The 18,440-nt window shown below is 43.0% G+C and overlaps 2 protein-coding genes across 2 annotated transcripts in view; both read right to left on the reverse strand.

Moving 5' to 3' along the window:
* HERC5 (HECT and RLD domain containing E3 ubiquitin protein ligase 5) overlaps nucleotides 1-6,657 on the reverse strand; it is a 42,459-nt gene extending 35,802 nt beyond the window's left edge. The window contains exons 1-4 of the mRNA XM_007450670.1: nucleotides 6,390-6,657; nucleotides 4,017-4,137; nucleotides 3,265-3,344; nucleotides 220-441 (exon numbers count right to left, since the gene is read on the reverse strand). Coding sequence (XP_007450732.1) covers nucleotides 220-441; nucleotides 3,265-3,344; nucleotides 4,017-4,137; nucleotides 6,390-6,657 — 691 coding nt within the window. The remainder of the gene's footprint in view (nucleotides 1-219; nucleotides 442-3,264; nucleotides 3,345-4,016; nucleotides 4,138-6,389) is intronic.
* A 5,140-nt stretch (nucleotides 6,658-11,797) lies between these two features.
* LOC103081832 (probable E3 ubiquitin-protein ligase HERC6) overlaps nucleotides 11,798-18,440 on the reverse strand; it is a 45,572-nt gene continuing 38,929 nt past the window's right edge. The window contains 8 exon segments of the mRNA XM_007472400.1: nucleotides 11,798-12,039; nucleotides 13,169-13,228; nucleotides 13,551-13,633; nucleotides 14,437-14,551; nucleotides 14,554-14,603; nucleotides 16,084-16,226; nucleotides 18,193-18,199; nucleotides 18,298-18,440. The exon segment at nucleotides 18,298-18,440 is cut by the window's right edge and continues 12 nt beyond it. Of these exon segments, the coding sequence (XP_007472462.1) occupies nucleotides 11,798-12,039; nucleotides 13,169-13,228; nucleotides 13,551-13,633; nucleotides 14,437-14,551; nucleotides 14,554-14,603; nucleotides 16,084-16,226; nucleotides 18,193-18,199; nucleotides 18,298-18,440 (843 nt within the window).

Below are 18,440 nucleotides of genomic sequence, written 5' to 3' on the forward strand. Positions count from 1 at the left end.
GGCCCTGACACACGTCTCCATTACAGCCATGACCTGCACGCTGCGCATGCATGTCGTTTAGACCGATTCTGCCCTGAAGACAGAGAGATAACTGGGGAGATCAGTGCTAATGAAAGTGGGGATCTGAATCATTTTTGCCAGGGAAGTCTGTGGTACGTTCACGTCTTATATGACAAATATATATTTGTTTAGAATATGAATTTGAAAATGTTTCCATACTGTCGGTGTGGCCCAGGCCCAGCTGTCCACAATCATTTCTTCCCCATGAGTAAATGTTTCCCGACATGGATAAGGCCATGCTGTGGGCTTCTCCTGCAGAAATCTGAACCAAGGGGACTCCTGAGAGGTGCTCCACGATCTGTGGTGTAGGGATCGAGGCAAATATTCTTCCAACTCCAAGCTGGCCGTCTGAGTTCTGTCCCCACGCAAAAAGCTCACCACCTTGACGTAAACAGAGAAAACGCTGTCTTAGTCAGTTTAAAATGCAGCAGGCATCACTCTAGGACGTTATGTGCTATCCATACTATACCACCATGATCTCCTTCATTCAAACTGACAAGTCTGCCCAGATCCTCTCATGTCTGGGTCAGAAAAACCAGAACCTTCTCTTTAGCGATGACAGTTACAATTCCTTGCCTCTTACCTCAAAGGGTAGTGCTATGAACTGAATGTCTGTGTCCCCCCAAAACTCCTAGGTTGAAATCCTAACCCTCAGTGTGACGGTATTAGGAGGTGAGGCCTTTGGGCGGTGACTAGAATTAGATGAGATCGCGAGGTGGGGGGCACTCATGAATGGGGTTAACACCCTCATAAATGGGTCCCCAGAGAGCTCCCTCGTCCTCTCCACCTGTAAGAAAACTGGCCTTCACTAGACACCGAACCTGCTGGAACCCTGACTTTGGACTTCTACCTCCAGAACCGTGAGGAATACATTTCTGCTGTTTAAGCCACCCAGTCTATTTTTGTTATAGCAGCCCGAACAGACAAATTCAAGAAACACTTATGTTAAAAATCCCACAAGGGGGCTTCCCTGGTGGCGCAGTGGTTGAGAGTCTGCCTGCCGATACAGGGGACACGGGTTCATGCCCTGGTCCGGGAAGATCCCACATGCCGCGGAGCGGCTGGGCCCTTGAGCCATGGCCGCTGGGCCTGTGTGTCCAGAGTCTGTGCTCCGCAACGGGAGAGGCCACAACAGTGAGAGGCCCGCGTACCGCCAAAAAAAAAAAAAAAAATCCCACAAGGGCTTCCCTGGTGGCGCAGTGGTTAAGAGTCCGCCTGCCAATGCAGGGGATACGGGTTCGTGCCCCGGTCCGGGAAGATCCCACATGCCGCGGAGCGGCTGGGCCCGTGAGCCATGGCCGCTGAGCCTGCGCGTCCGGAGCCTGTGCTCTGCAACGGGAGAGGCCACAACAGTGAGAGGCCCGCGTACAGCAAAAAAAAAAAAAAATCCCACAGGATGGGCCCGTGAAAGATAGAAACATTCTACATTTGGGAAAATAAAACCTAAAACTACTTTTCTTTCTTTCCCTCTCCCAAGTGCCTTAAGATGGTAAATAAATACCTTAAAAATACATTGAAAACTGCAGCACAGTATTTTGAAAGACTGAGCATCTTCTTCCATTAATTGAATATATGGAACATATTTTTATTTTACTTATTTCTTTTAAAAATTTTTATTGGAGTACAGTTGATTTACAATGTTGTGTTAGTTTCAGGTGTACAGCAAAGTGAATCAATCATACCTATACACATTGGATCATATTTTTAAAGAAAAGTTCTTAGATATTATCTAATAGAGATGACAGTATCTAATGGAGTCTAAAAAATATATCGGAGATTTAATGTTTACTGAGCAGGACCTGGTGGGAGGCAGAGGTTTTCCTTCAAACGTAATTACCACATGCCTATCAGCCACCAGGAATATTATGATACCACTAAGAACGATCAGTAGTTCCCTTTCTCGCTTTCCCAACTTTCATTCTTCCTAGATTGTGATTTACCAATTACAAACCCTGAACAACCCCTTCGCCCCACATCCCTAGATCCTGGGCTTCTTGAAGGCACAGTATGTCTGTCTCATCTTCGCAACCTCAACGTGGTAGATACTCAAAATGAAAAATCTGTTCATAAATGGATGAACTCAAACAACCAGATTTTTCCAATACAAGTTTTATACACTCAGACCTTAACAGGGCCTTCAGTACAGGTCAAATCCTTGATTACTTACTTCCCTTGAATTCCAGCTTTCATTCAGTTTATGTTTATATCTGTCCTATGTATTTAAAACATTTCCTTGATCCTGAATTCCCCCCTCTATTGCCTTCCTGTCTTAATTAGGTCAAGTTTCTTCAGGAAATACTCCATATTCACTGCTTCCCTTCCCTACCATTATGGTATCTGATAAGAAACAGGAAGTAATAAAGGGCTGGGGAGAATCTCTGAATTCAAAAGGTAATGTTAAAACAGGTCAGAGGCCTGCAAACTGGCCATAAAAGCAGACCCAAGGGATTCTGAGCTCCTATCATGGGAGCTGGAAGAGCACTAGAAAAAGGGAAGAAAGTTCTGGAAAAGGGTGGACCATGCCTGGTCCTGCTTCCAGAGAGGAGATTTTGATTATTCAGAATATTTTCACTGTTTCATATTTGAAAAATAAAAAAACATGGAACTTCTGAAATAAAGCTCTAGACCCAAGAGGTAGCCCAGGTGCCATGTCACCAAACCAAACTTTCATGCCCCTGTAAATGCTCCGCTTGACCAGAAACACAGCATATGCAGTCAGCCAATCCCCAAACACCAAGTCTACGCTGCGCTCTACACTTATTTCCTTGTTCCTTGATCTTTCTAAATGTCAGCCACACAACCTTAGCCAATCATGCCCGGTTTCCGCATTGAGGCTTCTAACACTCTAAAAAACTCGCCCTTGCCCGAAACCCCTCGGGAAGACTGTTCCACTGCTTGTGAAGCCCAATACACTCTCAATCCATGGGCTCGTTTCCCTTAAATAAAGGACATCAAACTCGTTACCAAGTTGTTTTAGTTTTGTCATTTGACAGAAGGAAAGGTAGGAATAGTAATTATGAAAATCTGAAGATTTTATAGGTTCAAGAATTCTAATTTTGTGTCTCCTTTAGTAGTGCTCTAGACCATATCACATTCAAAGCCATACTTCTGTCCTGTTACAAAGTGAAGCACATACATTCTACTAGTCCTATACACACACACATTTGCTCCCTCTAAGAAACAATTAATATTCCAGAAAAGTACCTTTTGAGAGTGCAAGCGAATGATAATCTCCACATGCGATCTGAATTATATTATTTTTTTCTTGTAAAATGCACTGAAACCTGATGAAAGAAAATATGTTTTATGTTGATCACATAATGGAAGTCACAACATTGATGTAAGAATTATTAACTGTATTTAATTAGGATTGAAGCTCAAAACATTAAATTTACTGCTTCACGTTCAGCACATCTAAAATTATTATAATAATAACATGCTTTAATTAGTGGCTTAAAAAGAAAATAATGTGCATTACAAAACTGTGGTAAGATGATTCTAAGACACTTTTGCAAACAATAATTTTATGATGCAGGAATAATACAACATGAAAATAACTTCTAATTCACATGATCTACTAGTAAAAAGTCTCACAAATCATTCCATGATAATTCATTTTTTCCCAAGGTTGAAAACTATTTCTGTAAATATAACTTATAGTACTATTATGAGGGTTAAATGAGTTAATGAATGTGGAAGTCCAGTCTGGGGCTACGTGGACTAAGCAATCATTTCCTTTAAATGCCAAAGCAACACATGGTGCATGTGATGGAAGACATAAATTGATTTATAGTTCATTGATAGAATTCACTTGTCCAGAATTCATCATTTACTTAAGATGTCACTGTATAAAGCAGGCGACAAGGATCGTATAAAGTAACATCTTCCTACAAAAATTATGATTGCCTTTTGAGTAAAATTTAAATAATTTTTAATAAAAGAAAAACCTTCCTTACCTTGCATGCTTTATGCTATAGTTGTATTCAAATGGTTTTCCATCTGAGGAGAGAACCAGCATGTGCTCTGCTCCTTGGTCCATGGAATGTATCTTCATTTTTTTCCCTAACTTAATGCACTCTGCAGAGCAAATCCAACCAGGAGCTATCACCATTCTGTTACCCACTATTATTATGCATTTCATTATAATACACTTAAAACACCTGGAAAAAGTTTGCTTTTAGATTCCTGTTCAAGAAGTTCAGAAAGAGAAATTAAATTTGAAGAGCTAGAAATGAAAAAGGCTGTAAGAAAATATATCTTAATTTTTGAAAAACACAACTCTTTTTTTTTTTTTTTGGCGGTATGCGGGCCTCTCACTGTTTTGGCCTTTCCCGTTGCAGAGCACAGGCTCCGGACGTGCAGGCTCAGCGGCCACGGCTCACGTGCCCAGCCGCTCTGCGGCATGTGGGATCTTCCCGGACCGGGGCACGAACCCGTGTCCCCTGCATCGGCAGGCTCATTTAAAAAGTAAATATATTGTGTATTCTGAGATACCCTCTTTCCAAAAACAAAACAAATAACAATAATAAATCCCTCCTGACGCTCCATCTAGAAGCCAAGGCCTATATTCTTAAAAGGAGACATTTGGTTTGGGGGGACGATTTTTAAAAAGGATGTTGTTAAAAGAATTGTTGCTGGCATTAGTGCATATTTAGCCCTTTCTAAAAGTTAAAGATTTAAAATTGTCCACTATGACATTTACTCTTATTTAATTTGTTCACAAAAGTAGGACAGATTTGGGACCTTGTTTCAGTTTTCAGTTCTAACGAAAAAAAATTTATTCATGTAAAAATATCAAAGCACAAACGACTTCATAATAAAAATGCTAAGAGAACCAAAATAGTTTGGTAATAAAGAAGAAATGGCCCAACAGACTAAAGTTTTTTAGAGACCCAGCATTTCAAATCAGTTGAAAAAAAGGAGGGTTTATTCAAAAAAAGGTACTGGGACATCCGGCTAGCCATTTTGGAGAAACAAATCAATCTAGATCCCCCTACTTCATTCTTTAAGTCAAAATAATTTCCAAGTGTATCAAAAATTTTAGGTTTAAAAGTAAAATCTTAAAATTAGTATAAAGATGAGAACATTAAAAAAAGAAATTGGATTGTGAATAGATTTCTAACATAACACAAAATGCATACGCCTCCTTAAAAGATTGATGAAGTAGACAATAAAATAACCTTAGGTAAAGGCACGTCGGGGAAAATTTTACAACGTATATGACCGACAAAAGGCTCCTCTAACTCAATATTCAAAAACTCTTCGAAATAAATACGAAAAAGATGACAACTCAATTTCTTCTTTCTTTTTTTTTTTTTTTTTTTTTTGCGGTACGCGGGCCTCTCACTGCTGTGGCCTCTTCCGTGGCGGAGCACAGGCTCCGGACTCGCAGGCTCAGCGGCCATGGCTCACGGGCCCAGCCGCACTGCGGCACGTGGGATCTTCCCGGACCGGGGCACGAACCCGTGTCCCCTGCATCGGCAGGCGGACTCTCAACCACTGCGCCACCAGGGAAGCCCGACAACTCAATTTTTTAAAAAGCCAGGCAAAGATATGAATGAACAGGCAGTTCACCAAAAAGAAATGCGAATGACCCACAGAAAAAAAAACCTCGACTCCACTCAAGTTAAAAGTAAAACGAACAAAAGTAAAATATCATTTTCTTCACTCAACAGAAGAGCAAATTTTTCAGTTAAGTGTGTGGCCATTTGCTTTCCCGCCCACCTGTAGAATCGGAGCTACGGACACCGGACCTAATCTCTACAGAGATTACCACGGAGAAGTGCAACTGAAAGCACTCTTTAAAATGCCTGCAAACATCGTCACTGAGAACAAGATAACGCGAACGAGGTTCTCCAAAGACTCCAAATAGGAGCGGACCGAAAAAAGGGGTCAGTGAGAAACACACTTGGAACAGAAATCAACGACAGAGGAGGGCTGGCTGAGATAAGATGCTGCCGGTACACTCCCTCCGTGCGGTCGGCGGACGGCGCCGACTACTCCTCGCCACCACCCCGCCAAACTCCACGCCCACCGGGCTCGGGGCTGGGAGAGCTCAGGGATGCTGCACGAGCCAAGCGCGAAAAAACCCCGGGCCGGCGCGCATCTGCGGCCTCCGCCGACCGCTGCGGCGTCGGGTCCCCTTCTGAATGTCCTTCGCGGTGAGAGAAGGACTGCACACCCACAAGTCGGGCCACTCTGCAGAGAAGCGTCCCTGCTGGCCCCGACCGCGACTCCGACCCCGCAGGCGCCGACCCCGGCAGCACACCGCACTCACACCCCCAGCCCGCGGCGGGAGGGCCGAGCGGGCGCTGCGCCGCCCCACTCACTCGGCTTCCTGGCGCCGTCGCTCCCCGCCGGCAGCTGGTGGACCTCGACGCCGGCGCCGCCGCGCTCCAGCACAACCAGGCGTTCGCGCGTGCAGCACATCTGGCGCGTCGCCTCGGTCCTTCGGGACAGCGCGCTGAGGAGCGGGTCGGCGCTGGGGAAGAGCCAGAGCTTCGCACCCCGCAGCTCCGCGGGCCGGGACGCGGGGACCAGCCCGGACGCCAAGCGCGCGCCGCCGCCCCGCGACCTCCTCCGTGGCCTCCGCTCCATCGCCGTTTTCCCGGGCTCCACGGCAGTGCTTCCGCTCTCCAGACGTTCGGAAGAGACCGAGCTGTGGCGAGGAAAGGAAAGGGGGAGACGGCCGCTGCGAGAGCGCCCACGGGCCCCCAGGCGTCGCGGTGCGGAGGCGGAACGAGCGCAACGCGCGGCGGCGTCGAGGCACCGCAGCCTCCCTACCCCGCCCCTGCCCCGACGCCGGGCTTCCAATGTGCTGTTTGGGGGCGGAGCCGGCAGTGTCAGAGAGAATCGAAACTGCCTTTTTTTTTTTTTAAGTGGGCGGAATCGAAAAGGAAAAGTTAAAGGGAAACTCTATGACTCACGACTGGCTTCGACGGTGACCAGAGTAAACAGGAAGCTGGCCGGTGAAGAGGTGGGTGGGCAGGGCTGAGAAGGTGTCCCCGGGCGGGCAGTGGCCACCTGAACTGGACCCGGTGGCCTTCGAAGAAACACTGCAATTCCACTAGGAGGAGCCCTGACACAGGCGGACGTGCAGAATTTCCAGAAACTATGGTGGCCCGGAGAGCTGAAATTTGTTAAGCGTTCTGTTGGGGGCTCTGCCGCAGTCTCGTGGTGAAACTAGTGCCGTACCACGGCCCACGCTGCGATCCCTGCAACCACTGATCTGCTGTCAATAAATCTTTGCCTTTTCTAGAGTTTCTTAGGAATGGACTCAAACTTGTGCAGTCTTTTGTGTCTGACTTTTTTCACTTAGCATAAGGCTTTTGAGATTCATCCTGTAGTGTTTCATCAGTAGTTCCCTCTTTGTTATTGAGTGGTATTCTATTATATGGATATACCACAATTTCTTTATCCATTTACCAATAGCAGGCTTTTCAGTCCTTTCCGGTTTGTGCCCACAGAGAATAGAAGTGCTGTGAATACTGTGAACAAGTCTTTGAGTGGATAAATGTTTTCATTTCTTTGGGGTAAATACCTAAAAATGGAATTGCTGTGTCATATGTTAAGTACATGAATATCATTTTAAGAAACTACCAAACTTTTCTAAAGTGCTATACTATTTTGCATTCCGTCCAGCAGTTTATGGGAGCTCCAGTCCCTCTGTATCCTTGCTGACATTTGGTTTGGTCAGTCTTTTTAATTTTAGCAATTCAGGTAGTCTAGAGTACTATCATCACAGTTTTAATTTCCATTTCCTTAACGATTAATGATATTTAGCATTTTTTCAGGTGCTTATTAGTGCTGATGTCTGTCTCTTATTTGGTGGTCTGTTCACATCTTTTGCCCATTTATTAATTCGATTGCTTATTATCTAAGGGTTTTTTATATATATAACAGAGTTCTTTTTTAATATTTATTTATTATTTTATTTGGCTGTGCTGGGTCTTAGTTGCTGCACATGGGATCTTCCTTGCAGCTTGCAGGATCTTCAGTTGCAGCATGTGGGATCTAGTTCCCTGACCAGGGATCAAACCAGGGCCCCCTGCATTGGGAGTGTGGAGTCTTAACCACTGGACCATCAGGGAAGCCCCTATAATACAACTGTTTATGTTACATATAAAGTCCTTTATTAGACATATGTTTTGAAATGTTTCCTCCCAGTCTGTGGCTTGCCTTTTGATTTTATTAAAAATGTCATTTGAACTAACACAATATTGTAGAGCAACTATACATCAATTTAAAAAAAGCTATGATAAAACTAAAACAAAAAAAATAAAATTACATGAAAAAATGTCATTTGAAGAGCTTAAGTTTCAATTTTGATGCAGTTTATTCATTTTTGCTTCTTTATCCATTTTTTTTCTCTTACATAGTTCATGCCTTTTTTGTCTTACTTAAGAAATCTTTGCTTGACCCAAGGTAACAAAGATTTTATTATATGTTATCTTCTAGAAGTTTTATAGCTTTAGGTCTTTGTTACATTTCAAATGAATTATTCTTTATGATGTGAGGTAAGGGAAGAGGTTCATTTTTTTTTTCTTATGGATTTCCAACTGTTCCAGTTTGGAACAGTTCCACTGAATTGCCTTGGCGTCTTTGTCAAAACTGTTGGCTATATGTGATTCGATTTACTTCTGGACTTTTTATTGTGTTCCATTATCTGTATGTCCATTTTTTAAAAAAATTTATTTATTTATTTATTTAGTTTTGACAGTGTTGGGTCTTTGTTGCTGCGTGCGGCCTTCCTCTAGTTGCGGCCAGCGGGGGCTACTCTTCGTTGCGGTGCGCGGGCTTCTCATTGCGGTGGCTTCTCTTATTGAGGAGCACGGGCTCTAGGTGCGCGGGCTTCAGTAGTTGTGGCATGCGGGCTTCAGTAGTTGTGGTTCACGGGCTCTAGAGCGCAGGCTCAGTAGTTGTGGCGCACAGGTGTAGTGGCTCCGTGGCATGTGGGATCTTCCCAGACCAGGGCTCGAACCCATGTACTCTGCATTGGCAGGTGGATTCTTAACCACTGCACCACCAGGGAAGTCCTGTATGTCCATTTTTACTCCAGTACCACACTGCCTTGAGTACTGTAGATTCTAATTACGTCTCAAAATCAGTTCACTCAACTGTTCCACCATGGTCCTTTTCAATGTTGTTTTGGCTCTTTTAGGTCCTTTGCATTTCCATATACATTTTAAGGTCAGTTTATCAATTTCTACAAAACAGACTGCAAGGATTTTGAAACTGCACTAAATTAGATCAGTTTCGGAAGAACTGACAGGCTGATGACATTGATTCTTCTGTCCATGAGCATGTCTCTCTCCATTAATTTAAAGCTTCTTTAATCTCATTCAGCAATATTTCCAAGTTTTCAGGGAACAGTCGAACATATTTTGTTAAATTTATCCTTAAGTATTTCTTATTTTTTGATGATATTGCAAATGGTACTTTAAAAAAATTCAGTGTATGATTGTTGTGAGTCTATGTAAATGCAATTAATTTTTGTATATTGACCTTGAATCCTGACACCTTTCTATATTTACTTAATAGTTCTAGTAGTTTTTTTGTACGGATCCCTTTGAATATCCTACGGATACCCATGTAATTTATAAATAAGATAGCTTTACTCTTTCCTTTCTAATCATTATGCCCTTTCTTTTTTTTACTTTGCCTTATTGTGTGGACTAGTACATCTAGTACAGTGTTGAACAGAAGCGATGACAGACATCTTGGCCTTGTTCCCAATTTTAGTAGGAAAGCATTTGGTCTTTCACCATTAAGTATGAAGTAATCAGGTTGAGGAAGTAGCCTAGTTTTCCAAGAGTATTCATCCTGCATGAGTGGCTGTTGAATTTTGTGTTTTATTCTACCTCTATTGAGGTAATGATGTGATTGTTTTTTCTATTGTCGTGAAATGTAATGGATTTTCAAATGCGTTTCTGGACTAAATCCCAGTCGGTCACAAGGTAGTATCCTTTTTATATTTTATTGGGTGTCTGACACGTTAAACCTTTGTAGAAGATATTTGTATCTGTTCATATGAGAGATACGTGTAGTTTCCTTTACCTGTCATGTCTTTGTCTGGTTTTGGTATTAGGGTAATGCTGGCAACAGAGAATTAAGTGGGAAGTGTTCTCTCTACCTTAATTTTCTGGAAGAGTATATAAAGTATTGGTACTCTCTCTTCTTAATATGTTTAGTACAGTTCACCCATTTGCACAGAAAAAGTAATGCTGGAGTTGAAAGGCCTGAAAAACACAATCCAAAAGTCAGGTGCCTAAGGATCCCTAAGATTTAGAAGTTACCTTTTCCCTTAAAATTCAAATAGAATACATCTGGGCCTTCATTCCATTTATTGTAGAAACTAGATATATCCAAAATAACTATGAGGATTTGCTGGGGGCTTATGTTTCTACTAACCACATTACATTCTAGTGTCCTTGGTGCATTCTCTCTGTCTGTTCTGTCTGTCCTCAGATGCCTGCCCTCTTTCCACATCAGCACCCCAGTATGAACTTCACCCCATAGTTTCCTTTCCCAAAGTACCACTGACACAAGGCTTCTGTGTATGGTTTGGGATGACAATAGACATTTATAGAATAGCTTACAGTTTAAAATTTAATATGAGATAGAAATGGCCCACAAAATTCATTTCCACCATACTTATATCTCTCCTTTAATTCATTCTATACCATGATGCTGAAAACATATTTCACGTTCTTCATTTTTTTTCAACTGTAATTAAATGGGAGTTCCTTGTTGGGCTTAGCCTTTAACCAAAATAATGATATCTGCATTTAGAATGCTTCTTGGAACACAGCAATGAGCATAAGTCATTATTCATTAAATTAATAAATCCCTTAACATTTAGATTTTTCAAATAGATTGTTTGGCTAAAATCAAAACTCTGGAGACATTCCAGAATATAAAAATATATATCGTTGTGCCTCAAAAACATGTTGAATTAGTTTATAGTTTTATTTTTTTGAACTTCAGCATGTCTTTCATATTTGCAGACAGTGTTTATTAGATGTACAATTTTTTTTTTTTTTTTAAGGCAGGCCTCTCACCGTCGTGGCCTCTCCCGTTGCGGAGCACAGGCTCCGGACGCGCAGGCTCAGCGGCCATGGCTCACGGGCCCAGCCGCTCCGCTGCACGTGGGATCTTTCCAGACCGGGGCACGAACCCGTGTCCCCTGCATCGGCAGGCGGATTCTCAACCACTGCGCCACCAGGGAAGCCCCCTAGATGTACAGTTTTTTTAAAATATCCGTTAGCTTTTAACATTCAGTATATTTTTTAATGATAATTATTGTTCAGGAAATAATTCAGTAAAAAGCAAGCATTCTCATAGCAAGTTTAAGGACCAGGAAATGTTGATTCATTAAAAATGTTATCCTTCGGCTTCCCTGGTGGCGCAGTGGTTGAGAGTCCACCTGCCGATGCAGGGGACACGGGTTCGTGCCCCGGTCCGGGAAGATCCCACATGCCATGGAGCGGCTGGGCCCGTGAGCCATGGCTGCTGAGCCTGCGCGTCCGGAGCCTGTGCTCCGCAATGGGAGAGGCCACAGCAGTGAGAGGCCCGCGTACTGCAAAAAAAAAAAAAATGTTATCCTTGACTCATCGTGTTATTGTTTATCCCAGCATTTGTCAGCTTATTCTAACTAAAAGCCGTCAACACTTTGTACTAAGAAGAACAGAAGGATCGAAGGGTGAGAGAACCTGAGATCTGAGCCTCTCAAAGGTCACTATGACTGTGTGACCGTGGGTGACATAAGTCCTTTGTTGCTGTTGATGGCTACTTGAAGTGCTTCCTCCATTCTTTCCATTGTAGAATATTTAGGGAGGTCCAGAATATTATGACATGTCAGTGATCTTGAGAAATCTCTTTCACTGAAAGTTTCAGGACAGCGAAATAGGATTCCCACCTTCCATATGCCTTTTACATGCAGCCTTTCATTTCCTGTAAGAAAAACTAAAAAGAAATAAACTTTGGTTAAGAGAGTTCATAGGAAGAGCAAAACTTAAAATGAAGCGGAAGAAATCAGTCACTTCACTCAACAAATATGTATTGGGTCCCCTTGTGCAAAGAGAACTACATGGGACCATGTGGAGTGAAAAAAAATCATGACATTTGGTCTTGGTCCTTGATCTAGTGAGTTCATGATCTAGTTGAGGGGAAATTATATACCTGAAAATATAACAACAAGATACAAGGAAGTTTAGTTTAGCTCAACTAGGAAGTATGAGGAGCTAATTCAAGGCAGGGAGAGAGGCACCAGGCTGGGGTGACAGGGAAGCTTCAGAGGTCACAGCTGGCTAGTCAGTTCTCAAGGATATGAGCTGGGTGACCATTCTAGGCAGGGGGAAAAGCCCAAGAAAAAGCCAGGGGTAGGAAAATGTAAGTGAACTCACTGAACGTACAGCCAACAGAACCACTGGACTGGGCTTCCCTGGTAGCGCAGTGGTTAAGAATCCACCTGCCAATGCACAGGACACAGGTTTGAGCCCTGGTCCGGGAAGATCCCACATGCCACAGAACAACTAAGCCTGTGCACCACAACTACTGATCCCGCACTCTAGAGCCCACGAGCCACAACTACTGAGCCCATGTGCCACAACTACTGAAGCCCACGCGCCTAGAGCCCATGCTCCACAACAAGAGAAGCCACCACAATGAGAAGCCCGTGCACTGCAACAAAGAGTAGCCCCCACTCGCTGCAACTAGAGAAAGCCCACGCGCAGCAACGAAGACCCAACACAGCCAAAAATAAATAAATAAAATAAATTAAAAAAAAAAAAAAAAAAGAACCACTGGACTGAAGCAAAAGTTTCCCATTAAGAGAGAAGATTGGGGCTTCCCTGGTGGTGCAGTGGTTGAGAGTCCGCCTTCCTCCTGCCGATGTAGGGGACACGGGTTCGTGCCCCGGTCCGGGAGGATCCCACATGCCGCGGAGCGGCTGGGCCCGTGAGCCGTGGCCGCTGAGCCTGCGCGTCCGGAGCCTGCGCTCCGCAACGGGAGAGGCCACAGCAGTGAGAGGCCCCGCGTACCGCAAAAAACAAAAAAAAAAACAAAAAGAAACATTAAATCTAAACTATAATCTGGCTTTCATTAGTACTCACAGAAAAACGTATGCCAAGTACTTCTTTAATGTCATCAGCTCCATCATTTAGAACTTCTTATTTGGTTTAAAACATTATATTTATTATTCTTGTAACATTTCAGAAGAAATAAATGTTCAATGGAAAAAGTTGTGGACAACGTAGAAATGTATAAAATGCCGTGTAAATTTCTTCTCCTCTGCCTACCCACTCCCTCTTCCTGGAATTAACCTCTATTTAGGGTTTGATTGGTAGACCCACTGCTAACACAGACACTGCTGCGTCTTGGTGGAAATTATAAAAAGGAGCCCCTTCCTCTAGACCAGTCATTCTCAACCAGGGGTGGTTTTGTCCCCCAGGGAACATTTGGCAAAATCTGGAGACATCTTTGGTTGTTACGACTGAAGGGAGTTTTGCTACTGGCATCTAGCGGGTAGCAACCCCATAGGCTGCTAAACATTCCTACGATGTCCAGGTCAGCGCTCCACAACAAAGAATTATCCAGCCCAAAATGTCAGTATGGCCAAGGTTGAAAAACCCTGCTCTACACAGTCAGAGCACATGGTGTAAATCTAGCCAGTTTATTCTTCCACTAACAGTACATGAGAAGAGAACACTCCCCCGCCATCTGCTGCCAACTCTACATTTTATAAGAAACTTTTAACAGTTGTCAATCTGTAAGCAGAAAAATATCTCATTTTCATTTGCATTTTCTTGACTACTAGTAAGGTTGAGCATATTTTCATTTTATTATTATATATACACACACACATAGCCATATCTATATCTATATCTATGTTTATGAATCAGAGATATTAATCTTTTGTCTGTCATATGTGTTGCCAGTATTTTCCTCACAGGATACAGTTTGCCTTTTAACTTAGAACAAGTATTTTTCAAACCTTAAAAAATAAAGTTGATGACACGCTGATTTATTAAAATAAATGAAATGATTAAATAGGATTTATTTAAAACAAATATAGCATGCATGATTCTCATTAAGAATATCATGTAGTATCCAAAGCAACTGTTTCCATCTGGATAAATTCAAGAGACCAGGCCAGAGCTCCGTTTATTGTGCTGCTTGATAATTAAGGAGCATTTGGCTTTTCTCCATTTCTAAATATTTACTTGATTATAAGTCATGCCAAAGTTCAAATTCATCTAAAGAGCATGCACAATTATTGAAACTGAAGACCTTGTCTGTGTGTATAACATTATTTATATTTAAACTACTGAGACCGACTCCATATATAGTCCTAGAAAAGCAATTATATTTACTTACTTCCCCGAAAGAGGACTGAGTTCTTTTAAATCTTCTAATGATGGCTCTTGTTCCAGAAGTTTCTTAAACAGAGCCAGTGGGAAAGGGAGGTTGACAACATTACGATTGTACGATAGAGTCCACACAGCATCCCAAAGAGGAAATATCTCTTCTTCTCAAATTTAGGGGGGAAAAGGAAAAGGAAAAAAATCCTTAATGTATTATAAATAGTCAATAATCCAAAGGGATAATTAGATTAGTAAAAAAAAAAAAAAAAAGGTTTGGGGCCCTTTTCTAAAAGTCAGAAATTAGAAACAAAATGGGCTTCAGGAAAATCAAAATTTGAGGCTCTTACACAGGCTATAATACAAAGTAAATTTCTTCCATAAGTTAAAATACAAATTTTAGCAGTTCAGAATACTGAATAAATGAATTTGCATTTTGTTACTAATAGCACATCTGGAATATGAAAAAACATGCTCAGATAGCCTTATAAACCAAGGTTTTCACTATTTAATTTTACAGTCTTTGTCTTCAAATTCATATACAAAAATGACACCAGGAAGGAAGGGTACACTTTATCTACACCTGCAGTGGGCACCAGGCATGTCAGGTGTGTGTCAGAGGAGTGTTCCCCTGCGATGCAGCCTCGACCTAGACGTGCTTACAGGGATAAGCATATGGGTCAGGGAAGGTGACCGATGCCGTTGACTGTGAGGGTCTGTGGAAAGAGGAAGGAAAATGTCTCTTACATTTGTATAGTGCCCTAAAGTTTTCATGGTGCTTCACACTTTGATATACCTTGTTTTAATCTCACAACAGCTCTGGAAAGCAGGCAGAACAGAAATTATGACAGCTGTTTTACAGGTGAGGAAACTGAAAACTCAGAGAGGCTAAATTACACAGCCATCATCCCTCAAGACTAGCTCTCTGGGCTTCTAATCCCACGTGATTGCTTCCTTCCCTATCCTACCGTGTTTCTCAACAACTATTACACTTAAAATCAGCAGCCTATAATTTCAAAAAATTGCTAAAGTTCCTGGTGTTTTAGTCTTATCGCTCCATCTACATATACAAAAAGTTTCAAGAGGAAAGAGACTGTGTTACACACTAATTTGAATCTTCTATGATATTTAATACAATGTGGGAACCTCAAGAAACAGCCAGCAGAAGCTTGTTGATCGATAAAAATCCTACCACTAGCACACCTTGGTCATTCCTATCTTTTAGAGGCTCATTCTCTCTCAAAAAGATACAGAACAGGGCTTCCCTGGTGGCGCAGTGGTTGAGAGTCTGTCTGCCGATGCAGGGGACACGGGTTCGTGCCCCGGTCCGGGAAGGTCCCACACGCCGCGGAGAGGCTGGGCCCGTGAGCCATGGCCGCTGAGCCTGCGCGTCCGGAGCCTGTGCTCCGCAACGGGAGAGGCCACAGCAGTGAGAGGCCCGCGTACCGCAAAAAAACCAAAAACAACAAAAAAACATGTTCTGATCTGGGCCTGAGATTCTGCTTTTCTAACAGCTCCAGGTAACGCTGGAGCTTCTGCGCTTTGCAGCATGTTTTGAGTAGCAAGGCTTTATGTGACCTAATTTCACATTAGTATATACTGTGTTTGTGGTATACTTTTTCTGTTCTGAAAAAAACATAAGAAAACAAATAAAAAACTTACATTGACAGGAAACCGCACGTAGGAACCCTCTTCAGGATATATGAACATCCCATGTTCTTTCTTGGTCATATCTTCAAATATACGGTGGAAGAACTCGGACTTCACCCCTTCTCCCACAGAACGAATTTCTTTAATAAATTCAACCTGAGGAAAGAGAACACAGTCCCAGGTCCAGATTTAAAATATAATGCCTTGACCTTTACGGAAAAGTTTCAAACCTGCCATCACCAGGATTCCCAGAATCTGCTCTCCTTACCTAACTGTACTCTGTTCTCCCTCAATCTGCTTCTGAGCAGTGGATGCCACGAACCTATTTACTGTCAGATTACCATATAGTGAGTGCATGGGTCCCTTCCACGGCTACGTGAACCAAGTGAAGCGGGATTCTAGCGAGGCTCAGCATTCTCCAGTTATGTTGACCAGTGTCTTGGACCAAATTTTGATGTGCTTCAAACCCCTGGGCCACTAAGTTCCTCAATTCTTCTGTCTTGTTTATCTTCCTCTCATCATTCAGGCTTTAAAACTTGGGCTCCAGTCAACAATTATTTGGTTTCTCCTGCCTCTCCCCTCATTAGGACTTCAGATAAACAGCCCTCCCCATCAGCCTGGGCATGACACCTTTGTAGGAACCTTCAGAGCTGACTGCCCAGAATGCTCTTGTGGGCGTCAGTAAGAACAGGTCCCTCTTTTCTAAAGTCTACCTCTGGGCTTTGTAGTTGAGTACTGTCCTGGGTTTCCTACTGCCTCTCTAACTACTCCTTCTATCCTTCCCTTTCGGTCTGTTTCTTTTTATCTTTTTAATACAAGTAACAGCAAGCTTCACTAAGAGTTCTCTTTCTCTTCTGTTTGCCTAGAAGATCTTGCTTACTGGCACTTTGATCAACCAACTCCTTGGCCACTGTCCATCATCTCCAAGGGCCTGCCTCACATTCCATCCAGAGACCCCAATAATAAATTAAGCTTGCTTCTGATTTCCCTATTTCTGCTCATTTACACTAGCAAGTCTGCCTTTGCCACGGTCAGGACCTGCTCATAAAGGGCCTTGACAACCTTGCCCTGTTCAGAGTCTATATTTTGATTGGATTTGTCTTGAAGTTTGCCTTATTACCTCTTTTTCATCTCCTGTAGGCAGAATCATTTTCTATTGATTTCCTCATAATCAAGATTTGAAGGAAAATAGGTACAGAGGGAGACAACAACTAGAGAGTCTGGCTTATAAAATAGTCTCTGTGTTTTCCATTAGAGTCCCATGCTGGGGAGCATACCTGTCCTCTCTGAGGCCCATCCTCAGGTTCTGACTTCTCTGAGAACTTAACTCTTCCCCTCATGGCTGATATCAGGAAAAGTCACTCCCTTCTGGACAGATGCCAGCCCTCACCTACAAAGTTAGTCATTATTCTGTGGGCAAACGATCTGAGGTACCACACGGTGAAAACGCTACAGGTGCCCACAAAGGGTGAAGTGAAGGATGCCGAGAATTGGAACCAATATGCTGGAAAGTCTACGACTAAAACTAGAGCCAAAATGTAGGATAAGTATCTGTTGCACCTGCTGCTTGCTGATTGCATTCACAGCCCCAATTCTTCACCCCTCCTTGACTCAGGTCTCTTGTGTGTGACTTTGCAGTTCCCCTCATTAAAGAGGCTGAGTATATTTTGCCAGCCCTTGACCTGAGTTCAGCCATGTGACTTGCTTTGACTAAAGCAATGTTTGTCGTGTGACTGGGCTTCCTGTCTTGTACCTCTGACAATGCTGTGAGAACATGTCTGCGGGTCCCAGGAAGAAGATGGAAGACGTAGGAACCAGGGCCCGGGGCCAAACTGCCCCAGCCAGGCCTAGCCTAGATCAGCCAATCCCTAGCTAACTCGCAAACATGTACACGAGTATAGCAAAACCTGCAAAGCCACCCAGATGAGTTCAACTTAGATTAGCAGACCCTCAGCTGAATCGCAGATCTATAAAATTATTATTTTAAGTCACTGTGCTTTGGGATGGTTCATTAAGCAGCGTTTCTGTAGCCATAGGTAACTAATAGTTAACTCATAACCCCAGTGTTCAATTAAACACCCCATAGCTTTTCTCTGAAGGGTAAGCAAGGAATCCTGGAAACCATTAGCCTGATAGCTACACAGGCTCTTCCTGTGCTACACTGTATAAATGTTTCCCTCCCACAGTGGTAAAAATATCTGAGGAGGCTTTTTACTGCATCGCTAACATTTTCCGGAGGTCAGTGACTGCAGCTTGGCTTAAGCGACGCAGAGCATCTTCAACTAGGTGACTCTGTCTGACTCCAAGTGTAAGTGGAGGGGATTCATCCTTTCCCTGCAGAATTATTTGCCCCAAATCCATGCACTCTTT

Source organism: Lipotes vexillifer, unplaced genomic scaffold, assembly GCF_000442215.2.
Source record: "Lipotes vexillifer unplaced genomic scaffold, Lipotes_vexillifer_v1.1 scaffold34, whole genome shotgun sequence".
Classification (NCBI taxonomy): Eukaryota; Metazoa; Chordata; class Mammalia; order Artiodactyla; family Lipotidae; genus Lipotes; species Lipotes vexillifer.